This window comes from Kogia breviceps, chromosome 2, assembly GCF_026419965.1.
Source record: "Kogia breviceps isolate mKogBre1 chromosome 2, mKogBre1 haplotype 1, whole genome shotgun sequence".
NCBI lineage: Eukaryota > Metazoa > Chordata > Mammalia > Artiodactyla > Physeteridae > Kogia > Kogia breviceps.
The window spans coordinates 135688896-135707915 of record NC_081311.1 but is presented as its reverse complement, the minus strand read 5'-3'; the positions used below and the strand labels follow the sequence as shown (position 1 = coordinate 135707915).

Here is a 19020-nt window from a genome sequence, read left to right as displayed (position 1 = left end):
CCTGGGTCTTCTCCCCCTTCCAACTATGGATTAAAGTGAAGATTGTAGCCTAAAGAAATAAAGTCCTACTTAGTACCTGGGAGTATTAACTTAAAAAAAAAAAAGTTTCCTCACAAAAAGGAGCAGACTTCAATATGTGGCTCATATGTTTAAAAAAATTGGTTTTAGTTATTAACACCTTTATATTTTTATCAAGTAACAGAAGTTAATTTTTATTGTCTTAGTAAGTATTAGTCCTTAGTTACTGTTTTACTACTGAGCAGTTATGTGCCAGGCATATTTTAAGCAACTTACATGAATTAATCATTTAATTTTCAAAGCTGCTCTGTGAGGTGCATATTATTTTTCCCCTACTTTAGAAACAGGAAAATTGAAAGAGTAAGTAATTTGCCTCTATCTACAAGGCTAGTGAAGTGTCAGAGCCAAGATTCAAATCTAAACAGTCTCATTCCAAATCCTGTACTTCCCCCTGACTTATATGTAAATAAAATTAAGTAAGACTATTAAACATTTTACAGCAGCAACAAAAATCCACTCAACCCTCATCTCCCCCAGTCCTGCTACGTAAAGGCAATCACTTTCACCTCTTTTAGATGTTTCTTTCCATATTTACCTTTTGAAATAATATGCTTATACTGCTATTTCTTAATGTATCAATATTTGACATTACCTACTGACTGTCCATTATGGTAGATAAATATTAAGCTTTTTCACGCACATACCCCTTGCCCTCCCTTTCTTGACTTCCCAATAGATGTCGCAATATAATTCTCACATTTCGTTTGCATTTTAGTATGTATTTATTATTGTGTAAATCTTGTTCACTGCTGAGCCAAGCATGTGTATTATGAACATGGTTCCTTACTTGTAGGATTTTTTAAAATCATGGAGTTAATAATAAACTCACTTAAGAAAAAAGAATGTGCTTAGTTTTTCCATATATGAATTTCTATTTCTATATAATCCAACCCTTTCTCAGTAAGATTTTTCCACATAATCAGACCTATCAGATTTATGGGTCCCTTCCTGGAGCTCTCTGTCCTCTTGTTTCTATTTGGACTATTGCTTTCTAGTCCTGTTCCACAGCAATTGTTTGGGATTTTTCTTTGCTGACATTTCTTAGGGAGTTCGTATCTCTTAGATACCTTGACTTCTGGTGTTTATTTACTCCCTAATGTGTATGGAACAACCCTTCTCCACCCCCCAGTAGCCCTTTTCCTTTCCTTGTTGCCCTCTGATACACTGTTTTCCTCTCTGGAGGCGACCAAAGTTTGTTTGTTTGTTTTTTAAACAAAAACAATATGTATATATTTTCTCTGTTTTTGAAATGCAAATAAATCTTGCTTTTTTTTTCATTTAATTATTATGGAATTAACACCATATCAGTATATAGAGTTGCTTCTTTGTTTTTAACTTGGCATACTATTCCATCATAGGACTCTATCATAATTTATTTATCTAGTTCCCTTTTGGTAGAGTTGTAGGCTGTTTCAACCTTTTGATATTAACAAAAAATGCTTTAATGTGCAGGCTTACACGTTGTCATTTCACTTGAGTACTAGCATATCAGTGGGATAAATTTCTAGAAGTTATTCTCATACCTGATTGATACCTTGATGGAGACTGGAGTAGTGTGAGACCTTGCATGTTTGATAATTCTGCATCAAATGGGATAAGAGTAAAGGGTAAAAGAACACCTGGTAGTAAGTGGGCCCTTCTGGAGGACAATTGATAGTGCAGAGAGGGTTTCTAATGCAAATTGCTGTCTTTGAGCTCTTGACCATGACCTTTGTTTTTTCAGAAATGACCCATCTTTTTGAACTTTGTCATCACCTCCTTTAGTGTTCATGGCTTCTTGCTCCATTATTTTAGCTCCAGGTCTACCTCTGCAGATAATTCAGAGTAGAGAGCATGTCATTAGCTGGTCTTTTTCAACAAGTCAAGAACCCATATTTAACACACTTTATAATTTAACAGCATTCCCAACCTCCACATGATTTATTTGTTGAGTTCAGCTAACTCTACCTTCCAAATCATATCCCAAGCCTCCACACCCCTTCTACTCGTCTCTCACCTGGATTGCTCTTAATAGCTTCCTAATCACCTCTAGGCTCCTCTCTGGTGTTCCCACCCCCATCCCCCAGGAAAAAAAAAGTCCATATTCAGCACAGCTTCAAGAACAATCATTTTAAATTTCAGTTCTGATAGGTCATCACCCTGCTTAAAATCCATTAAGGCCTCTCCCCTTTGCCTAAAGAATTAAGTACAAATCCCACAGAATTAGGTACCCCTCCCTTCCCTATGTGGAGCTTGGCATTCAGCATGTGTCTCATAGGCCTCAGTGTGTGGTAATTGTCTAGGTATGGTCCTGATGAAAATTATCCTACTTGAGCCCAGCTGTTGAAAGAAAAATTAAAGTTTAGCCTGACATTGGTTTATTTCCAACTGAAACATATATTAAAAGGGTCTTTTCATGCTTTAACCATGAGGAGTGGGTAATGCAGAAATTTCAGATGGTAACTGGATCAGTGGCAGGATATTGTGTGCTTCAAATTAGGCACATGTCTACCCTAATCTTAAAGGCAGACATTGCTTTTGTGCATAAATAAAAAAATAATGTTATGGATTTGTGGAGAGTATATTTTGTTCTTTTACATCTGGGGATGTGGCAGCTAATGGAGAACGGATAAGTAAGGGAAATATATAAATGTTGAGATGGGAGTCTTTTTGAATTTCTAGACTGGGGGATTGGCAACTACAGCCCTTGGGCCAAATTCAGTCTACCACCTGTTTTTGTAAACAAAATTTTATTAGAACCAGCTATGCCTTTTTTTTTTTTTTTTTGTGGTACGCGGGACTCTCACTGTTGTGGCCTCTCCCCTTGCGGAGCACAGGCTCCGGACGCGCAGGCCCAGCGGCCATGGCTCACGGGCCCAGCCGCTCCGCGGCATGTGGGATCCTCCCAGACCGGGGCACACACCCGCATCCCCCGCATCGGCAGGCGGACCCTCAACCACTGCGCCACCAGGGAAGCCCTTTTTTTTTTTTTTTTTTAAATAAATTTATTTAATTAATTAATTTATTTTTGGATGCATTGGGTCTTTGTTGCTGCACGCGGGCTTCCTCTAGTTTCGGTGAGCGGGGGCTACTCTTTGTTGCGGTGTGCTGGCTTCTCATTGCGGTGGCTTCTCTTGTTGTGGAACACGGGCTCTAGGTGCGCGGGCTTCAGTAGTTGCGGCACACGGGCTCAGTAGTTGTGGCTCACGGGCTCTAGAGCTCAGGCTCAGTAGTTGTGGTGCACGGGCTTAGTTGCTCCGTGGCATGTGGGATCTTCCCGGACCAGGGCTCGAACCCGTGACCTCTGCATTGGCAGGCGGATTCTTAACCACTGTGCCACCAGGGAAGCTCCCGCCTTTTCATTTATGTATTGTCTATAGCTGCTTTTGCACCACAAAAATAGAGTTGAGCAGTTGCGATAGAGACCATATGGCCCACAGAACAAAAAATATTTACTGTTTGGCTCTTTACAGGAAGTTTGCTGACACTTTCTAGAGGGGAATGCAAGTTGAGAGGTGGAGAATGAGCATTTACTCAATGAGCTGTGCATAAACCTATAGAAAGGTGAATGCAAAGTGATAGCAATTTGAGCAAGCAATCTTACTCCCCTGCTCCCCTATCCCTTAATGCTATGAGGCCTCAAAAGGAGAATGAGTGGACAGACATTGTCTACTACTTGTGAGTTTTGGGACTCCTTCAAAAAAGGAATGTTTGACTGGATTTATTGTATGCAACTTGCACATCCACCTTCCAACTATATTCCATGACAAGGCCCAGTACACACTTCCCTCATTAAAGTATTGAGAAAAAACAATGAAGGAGCCCCTGCATTGGTGAAAAAATTATGTAGCTGCTCTCCTTGGTAGCCCATTGAGATTGGCTTCCTGATTTCGGTGGAGATGGTGGGATCCCATAGTAGCAGAAACCAAGTGGCAGCACTTAACCAACACAGATGAAGTAGGTTGTCTGTACAATAATGGAAAGCAGAGACATAGGTGTAATCAGAAGGCATTGGCCCACAGATGGTTCTGTGGGTAAAGTCTAAGGTAAATTCATCAGCAGACTTCTCGTGGCAGGTAATGAATGAAATAGATGGCCGTCTCCAGTGTCACTTTGTGTATATAACAGGAAAAAATCTAGGTCTGGTAGCAAGAAAGTTGACTTTAGTTGCCACAGTTGAGAGTCATGACCTTTCATCCAGTTTCCAAACCCAAGTCAGTTCACAGATCCAGAGTCATTTGTTGAAGTGGAGGCCTGTTCCCCTTGAGGAAGAACACTGCATCACTGCCTGAAGCATACACCATAAACCCTCCTTTAAGCCTTCCCCAAAGGGACCTGTAGCCATTTGTTAGATTGCACTTTGGGGTAAAGGAAATAATCAGACCTTTCATACTTTATTCCTGAGGACCCAAAGTATCCTTGTGGTCCACCAGTCAAAATGGGGATTTAGAGTGGCCAAGGAATAGATGGAGTCTTAGCTCAAGCCTGACTCACAGTGTGCCCAGGTGGTCAGAAGATCCACTCTGTGCTTATTTCCCCAGTTCCTTAAAGTATAATTGGAATAGACATATAAGATAATTTGCAGAATCCCTATATTTGCTCTCTAAATCATGGATCTAGGACCATTGTGGAAAGAGAGCTAAGTGGAAGACCTTAGAAATTCTCCCTTCTAAGACAGTAGATCAGAAGTAATGCCATATCCTGGAGGGAATTGATGAGATTAATGCCACCATCAAAGATTTGAAATAAGACTTGTGATGTTTGTCATGTCTCCATTTACCTCACTTATTTGGCCTGTGTAGAAGTTGGATGGATCTTAGAGAATGACTGGACTATCATAAACCTAATCATTGGCTGATTCCAAATACTATACAGCTGACCTTTAAACAATGTGGGGATTAGGGGCACCAACCCTCCGAGCAGTTGAAAATCTGAATATAATTTATAGTCGGCCCTCCAGCTATGTAGTTTCTCTGTATTGGCAGTTCTGCATCTGCAGATTCAACCAAACTCAGATCACATAATACTGTAGTATTTACTATTGAAAAAATACACGTGTAAGTGGACTCATGTAGTTCAAAGCCATGTTGTCCAAGGATCAACTGTAGTTGCTGACCCAGATACAATGTCTTTACTTGATCAAATCAACACATCCCCTGGCTTTTGGTGTGTGGCTATTGACTTCATGAATTTACTAGGACTACCAAGAGCAATTTGCCTTTTTTGAAAATTAATTATTATTGGAGTATAGTTGCTTTACAATGTTGTGTTAGTTTCTGCTGTACAACAAAAAGTGAATCAGTTACATGTATACATATATCCCCTCTTTAAAAGCAATTTGCTTTTATTTAGCAGGGCCAACCATACATTGTCACAGTTTTGCCTCAGGGTCAGGTTGGTTCTTCTGTTCTAGAAATCTTAATCATCCCAACATTCCACAAAACATCACACTGGTCTACTATTGATGATATCATGTTGATTGTATCCAATGAGCAGAAAGTAGCAAGTACTTTAGATGTCTTAGTAAAGCATATGAGAACCAAAGGGTAATAATCAAGCCCCACAAAAATTCAAGAGCACTTCAGTAACATTTCTGGATATTCAGTGGTCCCTATGCTCAGAAGGCCCTTTTGGATTTTGGAAGCGACATGTACTACATTTGAACATGCCCCTTCAACCTTTCTACAGAGTAACCCATAGGACTGCTAGTTTTGAATGATGATCAGAGGAGGAGAAGGCTGTGCAGCAAGTCCAGGACGCAGTGCATGCTGTGCTACCAATTTGGCTTTAAGATATAGCAGATTCAATGATTATCTAAGTGTCTGTAGCAAATAGGGATGCTGTACAGAGCCTCTGGCAAGAACCAATAGCAGAATCACAATGCAGATCTCTGAGATATTGAAGAAAATCTCTGACTTCTTCAGCTAACTATTCACCCTTTGACAAACTGCTTTTGGCTTGCTACCAGGTAGATCCTGAATACATCGCCATGGGGTGTCAGTTTATCATGTGGACCAGGCTTCTCATCATTAACTGGGTGTTGTCTGACCTACCTGGCCACAAGGTTGGCCATGCCCAGCGGCAGTCTGCCAACAAGTGAACATGGTATTGTTGGGGAGGGGGAAATATCTCCCTCTACTCCTCTTGAGTTCTGTGCCTGGACTAATAATAAAACTGACACAAGAGAGATTAATAGGAATAAAAGAAACACATTTTAATTCGTGTGCATGGAGTTCTCATAGCAAATGGGACCTAAGAAGTGGCCAGAGCAGGCAGTTTTTATACTTTTTAGACAAACAATGAATTTGTGAGGAATTGACAGGACAAAGAAACTTAGGCTTTGGGTGCTTAGTTAGTGAAGAATCTAAACAGAGTTTGGACTTGGAGTAGTAAATTAAAGAAGTAACAAAGTGTTTGGTTTTTTTAAAAATACAGGCTTCTTGGCCCCAAATTCCCTGTCTCTGGCGATAAAGGTGTCCTTCTACCACCAGATTCAGGGAGTGCACCGTTCACATGAGAGATTTATTTCCTGATTTCTGGGAGACAGGAAGGTCAAAGTGCCCTTCTTGCATTGTATGTATGCCATTGAGGCATATTTTGGGGGAGACCTGCCCTGGGCCCCAGTAGTATGTAAGAGACAGAGCTTGGGCAGCTCTGGAAAGTACAAGTAAGTTGTACGAGCAAATGACTCAGACTCCTTTGATAGAAACTCCTGTTGTATTACCTCTTTTCCTCCAACCCATGCCTTTGGCCTCTTGAGGATTTCCTTAGTCTAGTTGATAGAAGAAGAAAAACCTCAAGCCTGGTTTACAGAAGAGTCTACAGGTTATGCTGGTACCATTCAAGAGTGGACAGCTGCAACACTACAGCCCTACTCATGAGTAATCGTGAAGGACAGTGGAGAAGGAAAATTCTCCCAGTCAGCAGAATTTTGAATAGTAGATATGATTTGTATACAATATCTGGAATGAGAGAGGGCTAGAAATAAAAATATGTAGTGGGCCATGGGCAGTTCCTAATGGTTTGACTATATAGTCAGGGACTTGGGAGGAACAGGGTTGGAAGATTGGTGACAAGGAATTTTGAGGAAGAGGTATGAGGATGGACCTTTCAAAAGAGTAGACCCTGAAGAAATTCATGTCCCATCTTAATGCCTACCATAAGACATCTACTGCTCTTAATAATCAAGTGGGCAAAATTACACACTCTGTGGATGTCAGTCAGCCTTTTTCCCAGCCACTCCAATGCTTATTCAGTGAGCCCATGAATAGTGGCCATAGTGGCAGAGGTGGAGGCTATGTGTGCATGGATTAAGCAACGTGGACTTCTTCTTTCTAAAGTTGACCTTGCTAGCACTACTGCTGAGTTCCTCATAGTCAATGAGAAACCAACATTGAGTGCCTACAGGCACCAGCCAGCCACTGGGTGGCAGGTTGATTATATATGACATTTTCCATCATTGAGGGAGCAGATTTTTCCTCATTAAAATAGACAAATATTCTGGATATGGATTTGCCTTATTCCATCAACAGCATGGAATGCCTGAAGACAGGGTAAATTCAGAATGGGTAGTGGAAGAAGGAAGACATAGATATCAGTTATGGCCCTGTGGCCAATTAGATAAATGAGGATTGTAGTAACTTTGCACATTTTTCCTTTGCTTTTTATATGTATGTGTTTATTTGTATATGCTACTAATTTTATTCTTTCCTTCCCATTTTCTTTCTTTCTTTTTTTTTTTTTTTTGGCTGCACTGGGTCTTCGTTGCTGCATGCAGGCTTTCTCTAGTTGTGGCGAGCAGGGGCTACTCTTCCTTGCAGTGCATGGGCTTCTCATTGCGGTGGCTTCTCTTGTTGCGAGCACATGCTCTAGGCACGCGGGCTTCAGTAGTTGCAGTTCACGGGCTCTAGAGTGCGGACTCAGTAGTTGTGGTGCACAGGCTTAGTTGTCCCGCGTCATGCGGGATCTTCCCGAACCAGGGCTCGAACCCATGTCCCCTGAATTGGCAGGTGGATTCTTAACCACTGCACCACCAGGGAAGTCCCCCCATTTTCTTTTTTAAAAAATATTACATAGAAGTTGTTAGAGGTTACAGTTTAGTCTTTAGGTGACAGAATATTAGGTGGGACTGTGACAGAATTTGAGAAGTAATTCACATAGTCACAACAGTGTATAAAATGGCTGTTGGCGCTCTGTGTCTCCTCATTTTGAGGTCTCCCCTTCACTGGTGAGAAGGATGCTTGCGTCTTGTTAGGTGGAATATAAATTCATTCATAGGCGTACATGTGGCAGGAGATAGTAAGTAACAGTTACTTTGTTATTGTCCAGGAGTTCAGATGTGTGGCAGAGAGGCTGAGTCATCAAAGGGGCAGACTGTGCTGCTTATCAATTTATTTCCTCTCAGCTCCAAAGTCATTCTGTTTGCCTGCTTGTAATGATGGACTGGGCCCTGTAAACATTTCTCCTGAGCCTTTTCAGTAGAGGACACTGGAGGGACACTGAAGGTAGAAGGAGCTTTTCTTCCTGGCTTCAGGGTGGCTCACTAGTCACCTTCTTGCTGGGCATACTTTTCCTCTACTGCACCACATGGTTTTCTCCAGTGCTAGGTAACTGCATGGCACAGCTTTCTCTGGAGTTGGCACCTTCTGGCCCTCTGCACTTTTCTCCAGAGATTGACTTGTGTACTGGCTGGAGCCCAGGCATCATGGACCTATTCCCAGCCGAGGTTACCGCTCCCCATACTCTTTCTTTAGCCCTATGCATGTACACACTGGGAGCCCCACAGCACTGGGTGTCTAGGGAGCCCGCTGCCCAGATTTTATCTCAGGTACCAGCCTGGAGCTACACTGGCCTAAGATGCACATGAAAGTGCACTAGACTCCTACAGAGGACAGCTTTTCAACTCCATCAGCAGCCAGCAGTTTTCCTCAGCACCTAGCAAGTTCCAGGGTTTGACACCTCTCTCTGAATGGCTTCTTTCAGGATCCAGAAGGGAGTATCACCAGTGAGGCATCTCTGTGGCTCTTCCACCATCAGGGAGCCAGTGCTCTGCCATCTCCATTAAGATCTCTGGATCTCAGCCCTCAAGAGGGGATGATTCTTCCCTGGGCCTTCATCTCAGCCTTAGGGGCGGTGGTTGCCCCTTATATCTACCACTCCTATGTTCTTTAGCATTCTTGTTAACTCTTACTAGCCAATTCCCTGTTACTCCAGTCCTCTCTTAATAATAGATAAAACTTTCCTTGTTCAAATCACTATGTAGTTTCTGTCTCCTTACTAATCCAAAGCCATCAACTATGTTTCAAGGTAAATAGTTAGACGGACAGATCTTTCAAAATGCAGTGCTTCTGCCTGGGGGAAAAATCAGTTAAGTTGACAATCTGTGGAACCCCTGGAATCACTCCAGTAGAGGAAAAATTCCTCTACCCTCTAGTATGCCATAAATAATGTAGTATATCTTTTATATGCTATGTGAAATTCATTCATAGGTGCAGATGTGGCAGGAGATATTATGTGAGCCTCCCTCCCCACCTACCCTGTTACCCCCATGGGTAAGTGTAGCTCTGTAATTACTTGTTTGTTCCAAACTGTAAAGATAGATTGGCTGGTCCACAAATCAAGATCCTGTCTACAGCCTTTCACCTAAGAGAAAGTTAATGGAGATATTTATCTGACCAGGTGTGGCTGAGAAGTTGGATGTCAGACCATGCTCTTTTCCTTATTAACCTGTGCCTTACAGTTGCTGGAAGTCATATCTGTCAGTAGGTTTTTTGTCTCATAACCTGAAGATACCTAGGTTCAGAAGTCATCCTACTTTATGACAAAAGTCATCCTACTTTATGACAATTGCATGCATTTAGTTGGCTGCTGGTGGCATTTTCCAGCCACCCAGAGCAGCTTTGCTTGATCTTTAGCTGGGATCTTTGCGGTATGTCCGCTGCGTAGGGCTTTCTCAATGCGGTTTGCTTTGCGTCAGTGTCTGTCAGTTGTCATACATCCGGAAGTTACTTCCTCTCAGAATTGTTGGCGAGGATGTGAACGTGGACTAAAACATAATCAAAACTAACAAACCACAGTAGCAAATCACCATGAAATTTCATCCCACCAATAAATACAAACAGAAATGACTTCCTACCACTCCTCCATTCCCTAATATTTTCACCAGCAGATGAGGGGCACTTAAAATTTCTGCCCAAGCACTTAAGGGTTTATTATCAAGGCAAGTTTTGTTGTTGTTTTTTTTTTTTTTAATTCAGTTAGAAAATCCAGATGATAATACATAGGAAAGATCCAATGAGTATTAATTCACAGTAGCGTACTTTTGTTAATCTACAATCTACACTGTGATTTGAGGGTGTAATTTTGTAATTTCTTGCTTTGTGTAATTCTTAAGTCTTTACAGCAAGCATGCTTTAACCCAAGTTGTAAGCAAGTTTCACATAACAATTAGGCTTTGTGCCAATTAAATTCAACTGGAACCAGACCTTAAATCCCTGGAGTTGTAAAGGTTTATTGTCACAAACACAGAAACAAGAAATGGAAAGAACCACTGTCTGCTTATTTTATTAAATGTTACTCTCATGTGCAGTTATGAAGTTCTACATTTCATTGCTTTAGAAGAGTTTTTTAGGTGGAATTTTAAAATTAAACTAACAACTAATCTTGCAGTGTGTGCTTTTTCATGTGGAGGGACAATCATGACTATAATGATGGATGATGGATCTTATCTTGATGTTTTCCCACCTGAATCTTCATTTAAACAATATCCCCAGATGATTTATTGCCACATCATAATTTAAGAAGCCATGGTCCAGATATCTGGAAGCACAGTTTTGTAGTTATATTATTTTAATTTATGAGATTTTGGGTTTTTTCTGTTCAGATGGAAGCATATTTTTACTCCTGAGAACAATTCATTGATTTTAACCCAGTTTCACAGACTGTTAGAATTGTGCATATTGTTTTAACCTTTCAAAGTATCATTTTGTGGATATCTTTATTTATTATTAATGCCTTTTTGTAATGTCTACATATATACTAAGATATAGATTAATATTTTTTAAGACCAGAAGTTCTCTGAATTTTAATTTTTTTCTAACTTTAGACATTTATAGGGATTTGGAATTTAGAAAATCTCCGAATTTTAATTTTTTTTTCTAGTTTTAAAAAACTATTTCATGGTGTTCCCTTCTCTTCTTCTGCAAATGTGATCTTTTATAATTAACAATTGACCATTTTGGATAGGCGTGTTTAAAGATTTTTAGAAAGAGTACAAGAAGAACAAACCCTTTGTCTGCTAATCATTTCTAATGTGCACATACAACATTTCTAATGTGCAACTATCCTGAGCTTGCTGTTGTGCTGAGTTTTTAAATTCTCAAACTTAATAATCCAATTAGAAGTTGGTCTTGGAGAGATTTGTTTTGTTTCACTGGCTGTTTTTTTTTCTTTTTTTCTTTTAACATCTTTATTGGAGTATAATTGCTTTACAATGGTGTGTTAGTTTCTGCTTTATAACAAAGTGAATCAGCTATACATATACATATGTTCCCATATCTCTTCCCTCTTGCGTCTCCCTCCCTCACACCCTCCCTATCCCACCCCTCTAGGTGGTCACAAAGCACTGAGCTGATCTCCCTGTGCTATGCGGCTGCTTCCCACTAGCTAGCTATTTTACGTTTGGTAGTGTATGTATGTCCATGCCACTCTCTCACTTTATCTCAGCTTACCCTTCCCCCTCCCCGTATCCTCAGTCCCTTCTCTAGTAGGTCTGCATCTATATTCCCGTCCTGCCCCTAGGTTCTTCAGGACCATTTTTTTTTAGATTCATATATATGTGTTAGCATATGGTATTTGTTTTTCTCTTCCTGCTGTTTTTATATTGGTCTTCAAGTTTGGCAAGTAGTGTGGTCTAGGAACATGGTATTATTCCCAGGAATAGAAATAAAGAATCCTAGTTAATTAATTAGGATTATCTCATTAATTAATTCGGATTATGTCTTTTATTGTTCAGAGTCTCAGTTTTTCCATGTTTATGATGGGAATAAAATATTTTAAAAATGATTTTACAACATCATAATTTGGAATATAACCTCAATGCCTCATTTATATCAGCAGTTAATCCCTTAGACTTTTCAGGAATCCTTGGGTCATTCTTGCTTTGGATTTTTAATCTTATCCCTCCGTGTCAAAATAACTTGCTTAATTTACATCAAGCGTTTATTTTGAAAACCTGTCTTTGGAGTATTAGAAATTAATAATGTGGTTGCCTTTGGTCAGATGCAGTCCCTTTTAAAAAATTTTTAATTTTATTTTATTTATTTTTTTATACAGCAGGTTCTTATTAGTCATACATTTTATACACATCAGTGTACACATGTCAATCCCAATCGCCCAATTCATCACACCACCACCCCGCCACCCCACCACTTCCCCCCCTTGGAGTCCATATGTTTGTTTTCTACATCTGTGTCTCAATTTCTGCCCTTCAAACTGGTTCATCTGTAGCACCTTTCTAGGTTCCACATACATGCGTTAATATACGATATTTGTTTTTCTCTTTCTGACTTACTTCACTCTGTATCACAGTCTCTAGATCCAGATGCAGTCCTTTTCTTATCAGGTGCTAATTTTGCCCAAAGTCCTGTTACCTGAACCAGTGATGCTTAACCCTTGCCACCCTTTAGAATTATATGGAGAGTTGAAAATAACAACAAAAGCAGGGCCTAAGCCCCATCCCTAGAACAATAAAAATAATTATATACTTTAAATATGTACAACTTGTGCATCATGTACACTTCAGTAAAGCTATAAAAAAAAGTTTTTAAAAGTCTCTTTTTAATAATACATAGTGATCCAAACAGCTGGAGTTCATTCCTCTCAATAAAAGCCACGATTGTCAAAAATAAATGAATAAATACATAATAAAAATAAATAAAATAAAATTCTGTAGAGATGGGGCCTAAGGCACTGCAGTTTTAAAGAGCTTTCTGTTCATGTGTATCCAGAGTTGAAGACCACTGATGGAGATGCTTAATGTTGAGTGTAATTTATTATTAATGCAAGGCTGATATTGTACATTAGCAGCAAAGAAAAGTCATACTCAGTCCCTGGGGGATCTATGTTGGAATCTACAACTGATCAGCAATCAATAAAAGAAAATTATTCCCTTAGAAATAATCTGAATAAAGCAAAGCATCATGTTCCTACTTTAGTAGACTCTACCACTAAGCAGTCTCACTTTCTTAACCCGCCATTGTCAAAATCTACAGTCTCATCCTCCTCGATCTTTATTTCCAAAAACATGCTCTGAAAATAGTTGTTTTTTTTTTTTTAACTCATTTGTCCAGAAAACCTCACTTGAGGTGATGTGAGGCTATCTGTAATTTTTTTCTCCTAGGTTTTCCCCTTACTTCCTTACATTTATAGCATCAATTCTTGACTCCTTTATAAAGACCTTACTTCAGAAAACTTCAGTGAAAATCTCAGGATTTTACATCAGACCTGAGTTGGAATACAGTTGGGGAAATACTGGTCTTTCACTTAAACTGAATGACCTTGGCCAAGCCACTCAATCTATTTGGCTCTCAATGTTTGTCGGTAAAATGCGAATAACATAAACTTTGCAAGATTGTTGTAAAGACTAAAAGAGAACTTATGTAGTAAGTGTTAAAGTATCAGGAACCTAATCAACATTTAACAAAAGTTAACTATTTGTTATTTCCGATAGTAAATGAAATCTTGGTCTTCTTTCATCCCTTTTCTAGTCAACAAACGTTTACTGGGTACCCATTACATCACCAACATTGTGGTAAGTGCCAAAAAAAACAACCATGAGTAAGGGAGATACTATTCATGTCCTTTATGAGCTTGTCTTGACTCTCTCATTAGAGATAACCTATACTAAAACCTAACTGAGTGACTCCCTTAAATAGATAAACATGCACACAGTATAGGATTATTACCCTATTGATGAATTCCTCTAGTTTATAATGCATCCTTAAAAAAGAACTCTCTTCCACTGGCCTCATTAATTCAATCCTTCTTTCCAATTCCCCATCCTACCCACAGATATGATTTCTGGCATAAAATGTTTTGGAAAACCCATCACTATTGTAGAAGGATCTCATTCTGGGGCTTCCCTGGTGGCGCAGTGGTTGAGAATGCTCCTGCCAATGCAGGGAAAATGGGTTCGATCCCTGGTCCAGGAAGATCCCACAAGCCACGGAGCAACTAAGCCCGTGAGCCACAGCTACTGAGCCTGCGCTCTAGAGCCCACGAGCCACAACTACTGAAGCCCGTGTGCCCTAGAGAATGTGCTCTGCAACAAAGAGAAGCCACCTCAATGAGAAGCCCACACACCGCAATGAAGAGTAGCCCCACCTTGCTGCAACTAGAGAAAGCCCTCATGCAGCAATGAAGACCCAATGCAGCCAATAAATAAATAAATAAATAATTTTTTTTTAAAAAAGAGAAAGATCTCGTTCTGTCATCTCCTTCTACTCTATACTTTCCCGGGACTCTTTCCTGTTCCATATTGTGTTAAAACATTCTAAGGAGACCACCTCATTCCTTCTCAAATTCCTAATCTAGCTTATCCTGGCTACTGAAGAAATTTAGTATCACTAAATAGCACTGGAGAAGGGGATATTTGATGGTTGTCTCAGAGACAGAAAGAAGGATGAACATAAGTTAATTTATATCTATTTATCTGTTGTCAAGCATGAATATTTTATGCCAGAAATCATATTTGTGGGTAGGATGGGGAATTAGAAAGAAGGGTGGAACTAATGAGGCCATTAGAAGAGAGAAAGGTGATCAGGTTGTATTTCATAGGTTGGGGAACCATTATCCTATGAAAACTCAATTTGGCCATCCTTATCTCCCTGGAACCTCTTAGATCATTGTTGCCCAATTAGTCTGAAAGTGTCCTGAATCCTAAGCCCTAGTATCTTGGGAGCATGACTACAACTAGCCTATTGGATTCTTTGCCAAAGTTCATTTCTGGTTTGCACTAAAGCCCATTGGACCAGATTTCGTGAAATTTACTTTTAAAGATCAACCACTGTCAAACAACATCTCTCAAGGGTAAGATGTAGATTGTATCCACTTGACATGGATACATTATCTGACAATCTATTCTCCACTGATTCTTCTTTGTTTTGTTTTCTCATTCCTTTTGCTCTTTCTTTCCAGTTTCTCTTTTTCCCTCCCCTAACCCTTAATTGTAGCTATTTCTCTGGCCTTCTTTACTTTATATACTGTAGGTGAACTCTTTTGTACCCCAAGACTGTCAAAGTTCATCTTTAGCACAGAGCGTTTCCCTAATTTTCAGTCCTATGTATCTTTTTGCTCATGGGAACTCACCTTGGAAACCCTACCAGCACCTCAAATTTGTCATGACCAAAACTGAACATCCCATCCCAAATCTTTCTTCCTATATTCCCTGCCTTTGTCAATGTCATCACTCTACCCATCCACCTCCCATTCTTCTCTTTCTCTCACCAAGTCCCATTCGATCTCATTTCTTGGACTCTCGAGTCAGCTCTCTCCATCCTTCCTGCTCCCCTTAACTCTTTGGTATACATTACCTGTACTGGCGCCAAGGAACCTGTGATTTTTCTAAAACATAAATATGATTACGATCCTTCCTTAAAATCATTCAGTACTTTCCATTCTATTCATTCAGGACAAAATTGGTAGACTCCAAATTCACTGTGTGAGCTGGTCTTTAACTGACCTTTCAGCCTCACCTCCTGCCCTTTCCTGCCTGTGCCTTCCACTTCTGCTGTACCCAAGGATTGACCACATCTTTTCTTGCCGTATACCTTTGCATCTACCATTCCCTCTCTCTCCTCTGTCTTGTCCACCAGCCTAAAAATTGCTTATCTGTCAAGATTCTGCTCAATGGTGTCATTGCTGGGAAATTTTCCCTAACATTTCTCCATATCCTCCATGTGCTTTCGTAGTCTCCATCATATCACGCTGCTTTGTGGTTGTCTGTTGAAGTGCCATCGTTCATACTGACCTCTGCTCCTGGAAGCTTACCTTTAAGGTACCTTCATAGCCATAGCCTAGCACAACATTTGACACGTAGGAAATGATGTAACCACAATTGTGTGGTCCGAAACTCCTTACAATATATCTTTAAATGATGTTAAAATCTTAAGAGGTCATTTTAATCCTTACATGAGGCTCTTGAAGCAACCAAAGCTCAGAAATATTGGAATCTCATTTTTATGGGCAAAACATCATAAATGAGGTCTCTGTTGGAACCAAAGTGTCCAGTCTGTACTGAACACATATGGAGCAGTCCAATTAGAAATAGTATGTAGAACTAAGTTTTTAAGTTCTGCCTATTTTGTTTATTCAGCTTCAAATTTTTTGCTGAAGACTAGAGAATCCATCTTAGAACTTGGTTTTCTTATTTTAAATTTAGTGATAACTTTGGAAAAGAAGTTAAATAAAGTGTTAATTTTTACTCCTATAAAGGACATTTTCCTTAAAATGTGCTTAGGGTTAGGGAGCAAAGGCATTTCCTTGCCCTTTTGTCTCTGCTAATTACTTGACTGGCTATAATGGTGCATGGTATGTAATCATGTACTGAACCCTTCACATTACATTTTTTTAGGCATCACGAAGACAGTCCATCTTCACTGTGATTCAGGCAGTAGTCAATGTCCTCTTTAACTTTTCGTTTCTTTTGCTCCTGATGGCCCATACTAGGGTTTGGTAAACATGCTGCTCTGTTCTTAGGATCAACTGCAAGCAGCATTTTGTTGCACCAGATACTGCTTTTATAACTTAATGATCTCTGTTGCCTCTTTAGAGACACTTCCAAGTGATGCTCACTGCCATTTTTTTTTCTATTTTTTATTTTTGTTTTGTATTTGTGTGAGCTATTGAAAATAGCTGTTATATAACAACACATTATCTTAATTTTCCAATCTTTATTGGTTCTGTTAAATTAAACAAGTGCTATCAGGTGAGCAAATTTGGGAGAATGCCAGTTTACTTGGTGATGAAGCTGCTTTATCATCTTAATTGATTTAGTTGAAGTTCATAGGTTGATGGTGAACTTCTTAAAAGCCATAGTTTGGGCTTCCCTGGTGGCACAGTGGTTGAGAGTCCGCCTGCCGATGCAGGGGACGCGGGTTCGTGCCCCGGTCCGGGAAGATCCCACATGCCGCGGAGCGGCTAGGCCCGTGAGCCATGGCCGCTGAGCCTGCGCGTCCGGAGCCTGTGCTCCGCAACGGGAGAGGCCACAACAGTGAGAGGCCCGCCTAGCACACACGCACACACACACACACACACACACACACACACACACACACGCCACAGTTTGAGATGTATGCCTGACAGTACCTGTCAGTGTACCTTTGCTTTCTTATGGATTACCCCTTTCTTTACAATCAGCTCAATGAACTTCTTTAGACCCTTGGTTATTGAGCTAAGATTTTTTAAAAATATTTATTTATTTGTTTGTTTTTATTTTTATTTTGGCTGTGTTGGGTCATTGTTCTGTGTGCGGGCTTTCTCTATTTGCAGAGAGTGGTGCGCGGGCTTCTCATTGTCGTGGCTTCTCTTGTTGCAGAGCAGGGGCTCTAGAGCGCAGGCTCAGTAGTCGTGGCACACGGACTTAGTTGCTCCGCGTCATGCGGGAAGCTTACCGGGCCAGGGATCGGACCCGTGTCCTCTGCATTGGCAGGCAGATTCCCACCCACTGCGCCACCAGGGAAGCCCCAGAGCTAAGATTTTTTTTAAAACTCAAAATATATTTATAAAACTCATTTATGCATATTATATGGCAGATATTAGGCAGAGTTAACAATGTATTTTTTACTGGAGAGAAGTCTCTAATATTTTATAACCCCAGTAGATTATAGTTAATGATAGCAACTGTGTTCTTCCAAAAGTGTAATTTTCTTGAGGGCAAGATATTTTTGTATTGTTATTAACCATAAGAGTACATTGTTTATAGCTTATGTTCAGTTGTTGGCTGAGTGAATGAAGTGAACCATGCCTATAGGATGAATAGCTACTAACCTGTCATTTCTGTTTATAGGTATTGCAATTTAAGGAAACCTTCTTGCCAGCAAATCTATGATAAAAGATATATGTAACAGAGGAAACTGTAACTGTTACTTGTCGAGTGACAAGCTTTTAATGTCAGAATGGCTCACCTAAAACGACTAGTAAAACTACATCTTAAAAGACATTACCATAAAAAGTTCTGGAAGCTTGGTGCAGTAGTTTTTTTCTTTATAATATTTTTGATTTTAATGCAAAGAGAAGTAAGTGTTCAATATTCCAAAGAGGAATCAAGGATGGAAAGAAACGTGAAAAACAAAAACAAGATGTTTGATTTAATGCTAGAAGCTGTAAACAATATTAAAGATGCAATGCCAAAAATGCAAATAGGAGCACCTGTCAGGCAAAACATTGATGCTGGTGAGAGACCCTGCTTGCAAGGATATTACACAGCAGCAGAACTGAAACCCGTTCTTGACCGTCCGCCTCAGGATTCTAATGCGCCTGGCGCTTCTGGCAAAGCATTCAAGACAACCAATTTAAGTAATGAAGAGCAGAAGGAGAAAGAACGTGGAGAAGCAAAACACTGTTTTAACGCTTTTGCAAGTGACAGGATTTCTTTACACCGAGATCTTGGACCAGACACTCGACCTCCTGAGTATGTTGAAGAATATTCATTGTTTCGTGTTTATCAGGAGGGTTTTCAGGGGAGGGGCATTAGTTAAGGAAGTTGCTTGTTCTTTAGCCACTTTGAGGCAAAGAATCGGCAAATACCATTTACTTAACCTGTCTTAATTACTTTTTGCTTATTGTTATTGAGGCTAAATTTCTATATCGATGTTTAGTGAGGCATTGCAGATGTGAAAAATTATCATCTTAGAAATTAGAAAATGGAATTCTAGATCCGACCTCTATAGAACCACAAGGAAATCC

The 19020-nt window shown here is 40.0% G+C and overlaps 1 protein-coding gene across 2 annotated transcripts in view; it reads left to right on the top strand.

The window, feature by feature from the left end:
• Positions 1-19020, top strand: part of GALNT3 (polypeptide N-acetylgalactosaminyltransferase 3) — a 47488-nt gene that overhangs the window by 7046 nt on the left and 21422 nt on the right. For both annotated transcript variants that reach the window (XM_067027523.1, XM_059052395.2), the window contains exon 2: positions 18122-18745. In XM_067027523.1, the coding sequence (XP_066883624.1) occupies positions 18231-18745 (515 nt within the window). In that variant the 5' untranslated portion in view covers positions 18122-18230. The remainder of the gene's footprint in view (positions 1-18121; positions 18746-19020) is intronic.